We start from the raw sequence: 10,429 nt of genomic DNA, 5'->3' as shown, positions 1-10,429 counted from the left end.
AACCTGACTCTGCCTCCTAAAAGTTGTATAACCTGAATGAGCTAATCTCTCTGAACTTGTTTTCTCAATGATAAAATAACAAGAGTCATACCTATCTCAAAGAATCGGGGTGCTGGGGAGGAGAGAGAATAAAAAAGAATTTTGAGGCTTCATACACCATGTTCAAGGCAGTGCCTAGAACACAGCAAATGCTCAACAAATGTTAGAAGTCACATTATTTCCTTCCTGTCTGCTTCAACATTAGCTTATTTTGATGGGTAAGTCTTTTTCCACTCATCCAGGTTTCTCAGTCTGATTTCATCCACTGCAAAGACTTCAAAACAGTAAAGACTCTTGAGTCTACTTAGCCAGAATAAACTCTTGTGCCTTAAAAGACTGACTGCTACCAACCTCCAAGGGCAATTCAAGACATGCCAAGGCCTCACCACAAACAGAATCCATCTTCTCAAGCTGTTTCCACTGAAGCTCATTCAATAAGTCAACCACCACGGTATTCTTTAGCATTATCCCCTTGAACTCTAATTGTCTTTTCACTTAAATGTAACGGATAAGATCAGCATCCAACACGAATGCTCACTCCGTGAAGATTCTCTCATTTATCAAGAAGTGGACAGTAAAGGGAGGTCTCAAATAGACTTCAGTCTCAGGCAGTATGATTTTAGAGTCCAAGTTCTTTAAATACAAAACTGGAATTTAGCCCTCAATAAAAGCTCATTAATTTTAAATAATTATGAGGGGTGGAGATTAGTCAACCAGTTAAATATGTATATTAAGGTAAGTGTTGAAGGTGATGTGCAGGAGGGCTGTAATTAGAGAAATCCGCTAGGGAGCTCCGGTGGCCTAGTGAAAGAAGCTGTCCTGCAATCCCAAAGTCACAGGGTTTGAATCCACCAGCTGCTCCGCGAGAGAAGGATGGACAATCCCCTCCCGTGGGATTTACTGTCAATGAAAACCCGCTAGAAGGTCAGCTATGGGTCAGTTCCGACACGACACAACAATGAGAATAGAAGTGCGGAGAACAGGGAGAGATTACAGGCTGCAAGGGAGCAAAAGGCAGGCGGATCTTCTAAGACAGACTTTCCCACTGCACAAGCCAAAAACTTGCTTCTGCGCCCCTCCCGCTATACTCTGATGGTAAAGGTGTGGCTGTTGTTAGGAGCTATCAAGCCCACTATTAACTCGGAGCGACCCTATGCACAACAGACCAGAACCTTGCCCTATCCTGCGCCATCATCACGTTCCATCATCATGCTCCAGCCCCATGCATGCTAGCGATACTGGCAGTAGCCAAAAGTGGCACCACTTGAGGTGGCGAAGGCGGCTGCCTCTATCAGCAATCTTCTTGCTCCCTCGAGCAGCCGCAGCTTCTGGAACCCGTTATCCACGCACCTATTCCCGCTTCCGGCTCAAACCTGGCGTGACCGCGCAGCGTCTATCACCAAAGGAAGCAGCCGGGTAAAGACAGAGTCGGCGCAGGCTCTGCCCATGCGCGCCGAGGACCACACGCTTTGCTCCACTCAAAACACTCTCCCAAAACATTCCCCTGGCGGAGAAAACGCGCCTGCGCCTTCCTTCCCACCAATGGCAAGGAGTCTTGCATGTGATTCGCTCTCTGTGGGGCCAGACACGGCTCTCGCTAGCCTCGCCCCTCCAAACACAAGGACGGAAGTAACGTCAGGACAAGGCGAACGGAGGCGGGTTTCAGTTCGGCGCCTTTCTTTCTCTCGCAGAGGCGATTGGCTAGCGTGGAGTAAAAGAGGCGGGACAAGTTGCCGCGGGTTCAGTGCCGCCACTGGAACCAGGAGATGCGGCGCAGGAGCTGTCGCTGTGTATACCTTTTCCATATCCCAGCCCCTTATTGTGGTTGCTCCTGCGGCCTCGAGCATGTTGTTACCTTCGGACGTAGCCCGGCTGGTTTTGGGTAAGCGCGGATGCGGGAGGGCGGGTACTGGACCAGGCTGAGCAAGACGGAAGGACCTTTGGAGCCCAAGGTTTTCCCTGGGCGGGGGAGACTTTGGGGTTTTTGCCTCCCCACCCACAAGTTGAGAGGAGATGATTCTCCTTCAGCCGAAGGCTTTGGGCAGTTTAAGCCTCTTTGTGTGGATGCTCTTTTCCTCGGGCTGTGTGCAAGGGGAGGGTTAAAAAGAAGCACGGAATGCAGCAGCTAAGGCCCTGGTTTGAAGGGAGAGTCGGGCCTGGACACTTGGTGCGTTGGGACCCCCTGGACGACAGTTTCCAACTGTGTCTCTTCCCCCTTGGGCCCACTTTCCCATGTCATAAGCTGAGGCCGAACCAGGAAAAACAAGGACTTCCCCTGGCATCCAGCTCTGTAGAAAGACCTTCCTGACGCGCTTTCTTTACCTCACCCTTAGAACTACGAATTTGGGACGAATGGAGCTAATTCTTCCAATTTAAAACGGCACCGATTCATAGTCCTCTCTCGACTAGTTGGTGTGTGGTGGTGGTTTTTTTAAAGTCAGAGATCAATTTTTGCTTTTCAGATTTTCTTTTGGTCACTCGGGGCTTCGAACTGGTTCACTCAGGGGTCGTCCCTCAGCTGAGTATTTGCATCTCCTCCCCAGATGTACAGAATTAGAATCTACGTTTTAACGAGGTCTCCGAGGGATACTTCTAGATTCCCCAGGGATTATGTGTAGATAAGAATAATTTGAGACTCTTGTTACACTAGTTTCTGATGCTGTGTATCAAGGGGTGAAAATGGAAGTCCTCGCCAGAGGGCCAAACGGCTCTCCGATGTAGCCTCTCCACAGGTAAACTGGTTTTATCCTCAAAGATTGTGAGCTAAGGAAAGCTCTGAACCAGGGCTGGTAATTTAGACATTGATGATTGCTAGTCCCACGACTGACTGTCCTGAGATCACGTTTAGTAGTCATAGCTATTATCATACTGTTAAAAAAACCCATGTGTTCATGTTCTTTTTAAAATATATTTAGCACTATCCTAAAAATGTATTTTTCGTCATTTGATTGTGTTTTCACTGAACATTTCTTCTGTAACTTAAATTCTTATCAACAATTTCTGCACAAGTTGTTCAGTCATGTTGGTTACTTTGTTCATAATGCTGCCTGGACAGTCTTATTTCCATTCTGGTTCCATTTCATGTACAATTTCTACACAGCATTAGATGAAAATGGGTATCACCATCCAGTCTTGGAAAACATAATTAGCTAACCAAATAGTTTATTACTATGGTAAAAAGTTTCTTATCATGTAAACAAACAAGTGTAGACTTACATTACCATACTCCCTCCCCGCCCCCCCTGCTGATGTGTGTTGTTTGCTTTAAAATTCTGAGGTTTTAGTAGTTCAGTAATCGAGATGAGATTTAGTGACTATGGGCTTAAACCATTTCTTTGTCCAGCCTTACTGTTGGCATTTGGGGCCAAAAAATTATTCGTTATGAGGTATTCTCCTAATAAGTGATGCTTAATAGAAAACTGGAACCTAGTACATCAGTCACCATCATACCTCCACCCTACCTAGTTCGTTGAAAAATATCTCCAGAGCTTCCTGTATGTCTGGAAGGATAAGTAAACCTCACTCTCAACAATAGTAATTTTTATCTCTCAAGCACATCTCCCCAGGTTGAAAATTGTACTGGTCTAAGAAAACTTACTTATCCAGTTTGAATAATTCACATCCACTTATGAATATTCTTTCTCTGCAAACCAGCTGTTCTTGATTTCTTACTTTTTTTAATGGATAAAAACTCCAGGAATATTCTTGTCCTATAAAAGCCTTTTTTTTCTTCGCTGTTTTCTATATCACTGTCTTCACTCCTAGAACATAATGCTTTCCATTATTTCTCACTTGACCTTTTGTCTTTCCTTATAGATTTGTTTGCAGTTCACCTTATATACTGTTTTTAAAATAATTTTCCTAAAATACACATGCATTTTTCATGTCTTATGGACTTACTTTAAAAAGCCTTCAAACTGTGCAGAAAGATGTGTAATGTAAACTCAAAAAGCAAATTTTTCTACACTCACTGCTCTTGCTTTGTTTTTTGAAGCTCTTTCCTTATTAACACATAAAAATCTCTCACCGCAAAACTTAGTGCTTTAAAATACTGTGTTTCCATATTTGCTCATGCCTTTTATTCCCATCAGTAACAGTTCCCTTTAGTTACAAAATAGGACTGATGGAGTTTAGGAGAAACTAAGAAAAGGGGATAAATAATGTACATAGCATTGAAACAGACAAGGGAAAAAACTATATAAAAAGAATAACCTATAACCAGGAGAAGATAAAATAGATGAATGGGATTTTCTAAGAATAAAATACCTATGCACATCCAAAAACTTTTCCAACAGGGTAAAAAGGGAAGCCACAGACTGGGGAAAAGTATTTGGTAATGATATATCAGATAAGGGACTTATATCCAGAATTTAGAAAATACTTGAGCACCACAACAAAATAAAGGTAAATAATCCAGTAGAAAAATGGGCACAGGATATGAACAGACACTTCACCAAAGAAAACATTCAGATGCCTAACAAGCACATGAAGAAGTGTTCAAAATCCCTAGCTTTAAGAGAGATGCAAATTAAAACAACTATGAGATATCATTTCACCCCAGTCAGAATAGCAAAATTGAACAGAACAGCAAGCAACAAATGCTGGTGAGGTAGTGGAGAAACTGGAACCCTTCTTCACTGTTAGTGGAAGTGTAAAATGATGCAATCACTGTGGAAGGCAGTATGGCGCTTTCTCAAAAAGTTGCAAATAAAGATACCATTTGACCCAGCAATTCCATTACTGGGAATATACCCCAAAGAGACCATAACCGACATCCAAGCAGATATGTGCACACCCATGTTTATTGCAGCTTTGTTCATAATAGCAAGGAGTTGGAAACAACCTAAGTGCCCATCAACAAAGGAATGGATAGAGAAGCTGTGGTATATTCACACAATGGAATACTATGCTGCATTGAAAAACAAGGAACTCGTGCAATATAATTGAAAATGGGTGACCCTGGAGGACATTATGCTAAGTGAAGTATCTCAGTCCCAAAAGGACAAATACTGCATGGTGCCACTGTTGTAAAACAGAATTGACCTCGGGGTTGGGGGAAGACTAAGAAAGATAGGTTCAGTAATGTATACTGCATTGAAATAGATGAGGGAGAAAACTGTTTAAAAGGGATATGTAATTAGGTATTTTTGTCATAACAGGAGTCCAGAGTGAAGGTTGCATAGTGGAGTAGACCTGGGGGAGGGTTTGTAAAAACAATGAAAGACTTTTTCTTTTACTTTTCCAAGAGGGTACTGTGCTAGGGGGGAGGTTGGCTCAAGGCCAGTGTGGTGTTAAATTTGCCTGTAACAGTTGGAACTAACTGTATGACAACCACAGTATCCAGTATCACTGAAGGTAGTCTATGAAAGTATTTCTAATCTTTCTCAACTTTTTGCCATCTACTATGTGCTTCGGGTATGATAGGCTATATTTTTTTAATTCCCCCACTCCCCTGCTTACAGTAATTTTTTGTCTTTCTCATGTAGTTGTACTCATATTTTAGGTCATTCCTGATCTTGGAAAACTTTTATGGAAGGTACTGTTAGTATTTTTCTCCTTAACTGTTTCCATAGCATCATCCATAATTTCTCTAATCCTTTAACCATGGTTATATAGCTTTGTGTTTACCTACATATTTGTTTTACTCCATATTCTTAATCTGGAATTAATGGGCAAAGAGATAATAGAAATTTATAAAATTGTGTGAAAGGAAAGACAATATGCAGTAAGGGGTTAGTCAGACATTGGGCTTCAGGCCTTTTGTTCATAGGGTCGCTATGAATTGTGCTCAACTTGAAGACAACACCAGCATTGTAGAATTAAGTGTGAATAAAAAAGACAGCACATAACTGCCCTGAAGAAATGAACAAGAAAGATGAGGCAGATTTGACTCTGTAGAAGACAGGACATAGACGTCTTTAGTAGTAAGAAAATTGAAATCATACAGAAATTACTGCCCTGGCAGGCAGGAGTAGAAAAAAATTTTGGCTGCTTCTCAGACTCTTCTTTAGTGCTTATCAAGTCAGCTGCCGTAGAGGTCACCCTTTTAGGAGGTGCAGAGCAAGGAAAAGATAAATGGATTTGTGTGCAAACAGGTGGAGGGCAGGATTACCCCCAAAAAGTCAGGAACCACTGTTCTCATTTTGTGTCACTAGGACCTTGTGAATATTTAGTGAATGTTTACAGAAGTGCCACTGTAATTATGATACTCTCTTTTGTCTTGTGAATTATATCACTGCTACTTATTCTAACATTTACAACTTTTTCATAATCTGAATCTTCTCTTTCTCACTGTATCAAGCACTGCTTCCCTAACTTTTCATGACCGTGACCTAAGTGCTTCCATACAGCAAATGGCTTAGTATGGTCTTTCTAATCATAGTCTGTAACTACCATCAGGGAGTGAGTTGTTGTTAGATACCCTTCCATGGCTCCAGTTCACAGTGACCCTGGGTTTAGCAGAAAGGAACCTTCCTCTGTCATCTGCCATCCTCACGAATTCAAGAGTGCTTAAGCCCATTATTGCAGTCACTCTGTCAGTCCATCTTTTTGAGGGTATTCTGTTTTCACTGAATTCAGAAGTGGTTGTGGAAGGAGGGAGACCTTCCTGGAAAAATGCCTGACCTTCCTGGAAAAAGACCCAAAGTATGTGAAACAGTATCACCATCCTTGCTTCCTAGAACACTGTCTGCATATCTTCCAAAACAAATTTATTGTTCTTCTCACAGTTCGTGCAATTTCAGTATTCTTTGCTAACACCACAAATTCAAATACATCAATTTTTTCTTCAGTCTTTGTCCAACTTTCATGTGCGTGTGAAACCATTGAAAATATTAAGGCCTTTGTCTTTTTAGTGGCATCCTTGCTTTCTAGCTCTTTAAAGAAAGCTTTGGCAGCAGATTTGCTCATTGCAGTATCTCATTTTAATTTCTTGACTGATGATCCCAGGAGAGTTGATTGTGCCCTTAAATCCTTGATGACGTCGCTCTTTTCTCCATCTATCACCTTCTTTATTGGCGTAGTGAGGATTTTCATTTTCTGTAATCCATACTGAAGGCTACAGTCATTGAATTTTATCAATGTGCCTCCAGTCATCTTTTCCCACAAGCAAAGTTTTGTCATCTGCATAGCACGTGCTGTTGATGAGCCTTCATCTTGTCCTTGTGCCACAGTCTTCTTTATATATTTCAGCGTTGCAGATTATTTACTGAGTATCCAGCTTAAAGAGGCCTGATGAAAGGATCAAGTCCTGGTACACACCCTTCCTGATTTTTAAACCACAGAGAATCCCTTTAACTCTGTACAACTGCTTCTTGGTCTCTGTACAGGTTTTACATGAATACAGTAAAGTGTTCTGGAATTACCATTTTTTACAATGTTACCCATAATTTATTGTTAATTTTTACATAGTCAGTAAAACATAAGTCAGTACGTTTCTGATATTGTCTCTCTGTTTTCAGCTAAAATCCCTCTGACATAAGCAGTGGTATCTTTCCTTCCACAACCACTTCTAAATTCAGCTTTAATTTCTGGCAATTCCTTATACTCCTCCAGCCATTTTTAATTGTCCTCCATAAGATTTCACTTGCTTATGTTTTTAATATTACTGTTTGATGACATGCTCTACATTCTATTTGGAGCAGCTTTTTTTGGTAATAGGAACAAATACAGATCTTGTTCTGTTTCTTCCCATACAATTTACAGGCTCAGAAAACCAACAGAGGGTCACCTGTGAGTTCCAACTGGACAGCAGTGAGGGTTTTTTGCAGCACAGGCAGTGATTTTCTGGTTGGCTGACCAGGTAGTTGTCTTCCAGATTTCTTGGCATAGAGTAGTGAGCTCATCCATGTCTGCATCTCTTCATGGAAACACTGCAATTGATAGTCCATTATTTCCTGGAGCCTTATTTTTGCCAATGTCTTCAGTGTAGTCTGACCTTATTTCTTCAGTATCATTGATTCTTGATTCATTCTTGAAATGGTTTAGCATCAACAAGTTTTTTTTTTGGTACAGTGACTAAAAATGTGGTTTTGGTGCTCTGATGTGATACAGTTTGTAAGGAGTTCGGCTGCGACCTCAAAGGCATTGTGCCTCTGGTGGTATGAATTCACCATTCACTCCACAGAAGAAATAATGGACAGTCTCTTCCTATGCAATTTACAGCTTATAAAATAGAGGAGTCACTTCCAACTGGATGACAACAGAGTATCTGTATATTAGGAGTGTCAGTGGCATAGCTTCCAGTGTTGAAGCAAAATGCAGGCCACCCATGAGCAGTGTTTACTCTGAGTCATCAGCTGTTGTTTTATCTCATTACACTGCTGACATTAAAGTAAGGTGGTCGAGTCTAATAAAAAATGGATACTTGGGATTGCCTGTGATTGAGCATATTTTAAAGTTGTTGTTGTTATGTGCCATCGAGTCACTTGCGACTCATAGTGACCCTCTGTACAAGAGCCCTAAATGCTGTTCTATCCTGTGCCAACCTCGCCATCTCAGACACACCCATTCCCACCACTCCACTCATAGAATCGATCCATTTCATCGAGGGTCTTCCTCTCCTGCGCCATCCCTCCTCTCTCCCAAACATGATGTTCCTCTCCAAGGACCAGTCCCTCCTTGCAACATGCCCAAAGTATGTCGGATGAAGTTTCAGAATCGTTGACTCCAAGGAGCATTCCGGCTTCACCTTCTACAGGACAAACCTGTTTGTTCTCCTAGCAGTCCATGGTATATCCAACACTCTTCTCCAGCACCACAGCTCAAAGGCATCAATTCTCTTTCTATCATCCCTAGTCACTATCCAACTCTCCGAAGTATAGCACGTAATTGCGAAGACCATAGCCTGGATCTGGTGCAACTGTCTCCAGCCTGACTTCGTTGCTCTTCAGTACTCTTGAAACGTCCCTCACAGCTGACTTTCCCAATGTAATTTGTCTCCTGATTTCCTGGCTGCTGTTACCAAGAGTGTTGATAGAAGATAGTACTTTATTTTAAGAGCCAGTATTGCTTTTAAGTACTGTTCTAGAAATTTATCTTTTTATTGGGATCTTGGGTTACAGGTGCTATACATTCCTGTATCTTTATGAATCTGTGGGTCCTAAAGTTCAAAATGTGGGAAGAGATTGGGATAAAAGAATTAATGGAAATGAGAATCACAAGGAGAAAGCTTGAAGGATGGCTTCAATGTGAGTGTCATAATGTAAAACAAAGGGCAGGTGTGGTGGATGAGTGGGCAAGGGGTTGTGCTTCCAACCTAAAGGCAGGTGATTCTGATCCACCAGCAGCTTCTCCAGAGAAAGATCACAGGACTCTCCTGGGCAGTTTACAGTCTCTGAAAACCCACTATAGGGACAGTCATGAGTTAGGTCTGACTGAGTGGAATGTAACAACAACATAAAATGTGTATGAATAGTTGAATGGAAAACCAGATTACTTATTAAAGTTTCACTGACAGTGATTTTTTCCCCCCCATAAATACGTATGTCAGGGAGAACAGTTACCATTTTATTCTTATTTCAGCCTTGATTTCTTGCAAGAAAAGGTGCAAACCTTTCCATTTATTTAAGAGCAACATGTAGCAAATGAAAGTGATTGTGATGAAAATTTTACTGCAATTAGGGTTTGGCTCAACATAGGAGTCAGTGTAATAATTTTAAAGAGGGAGTAAATTTATATAACTTTAGAGAACAAGTAGGACTTGACCCTGGAAGTTATAACTTTGGGGCTTGTTGTGCAACATAGCTATGCCATCACTTAATATCTGTGATATACTTTGTTGAATAGAATGTAATGTAACTTGAACATTCTGCAGACACCATGGTCAGTCCAGAAGAGGCTTTCAGAAGGAAGGCTGATGTGATCATAATTAGGCCTGCCACTGGTTCCACTCCCTCTCTTCTCTGCCTCCCTTCTACTTCCCATACTCCAGTGAGCTTTAATTTCTTTCAGCCCTGACAGTCCCTCATTCCCCCAAATGTATATCTATTGATTGAAGGCTCCAGGTGAGGCTCTAGTTTACCTCACCTAAGGCCTTGTTGGATAGTGCAAAATCAATTGGACTGCTAACTGAAAGGTTGGCCATTTGAATCCACTAGCCACTCTGTGGGACAAAGCTGGGGAATCTCCTTCATTAAGATTTCAGGCTCAGGAACCTGATGGAAGTCAGAACTCTAGAAGTAAATTTGGGGTTTTGTGTTTAAGGATCCCTAGTGCAGTCAAGGACTGCAGCCTTCAATATGGACTGAGGCTCAATGTCAAGAAGACAAAGATTCTCACCACTGGACCAATAGGTAGCATCAGGATGGATGGCGAAGAGATTGAGATTGTTCACAGCTTCAGTTTGCTCGGCTCGACGGTCAACACTCTTGGCACCAGTAGCCAGGAAATC

The 10,429-nt window shown here is 41.7% G+C and overlaps 1 protein-coding gene across 1 annotated transcript in view; it reads left to right on the top strand.

Moving 5' to 3' along the window:
* Positions 1 to 1,485: 1,485 nt before the first annotated feature.
* NPAT (nuclear protein, ataxia-telangiectasia locus) overlaps positions 1,486 to 10,429 on the top strand; it is a 70,741-nt gene continuing 61,797 nt past the window's right edge. Inside the window, exon 1 of the mRNA XM_006899064.1 lies at positions 1,486 to 1,921. Within this exon, the coding sequence (XP_006899126.1) occupies positions 1,486 to 1,921 (436 nt within the window). The remainder of the gene's footprint in view (positions 1,922 to 10,429) is intronic.

Source organism: Elephantulus edwardii, unplaced genomic scaffold (assembly GCF_000299155.1).
Source record: "Elephantulus edwardii isolate Elephantulus edwardi_28Jun2011 unplaced genomic scaffold, EleEdw1.0 scaffold00245, whole genome shotgun sequence".
Taxonomy (NCBI): Eukaryota; Metazoa; Chordata; class Mammalia; order Macroscelidea; family Macroscelididae; genus Elephantulus; species Elephantulus edwardii.
This window is presented reverse-complemented; position numbering and strand designations above follow the sequence as displayed.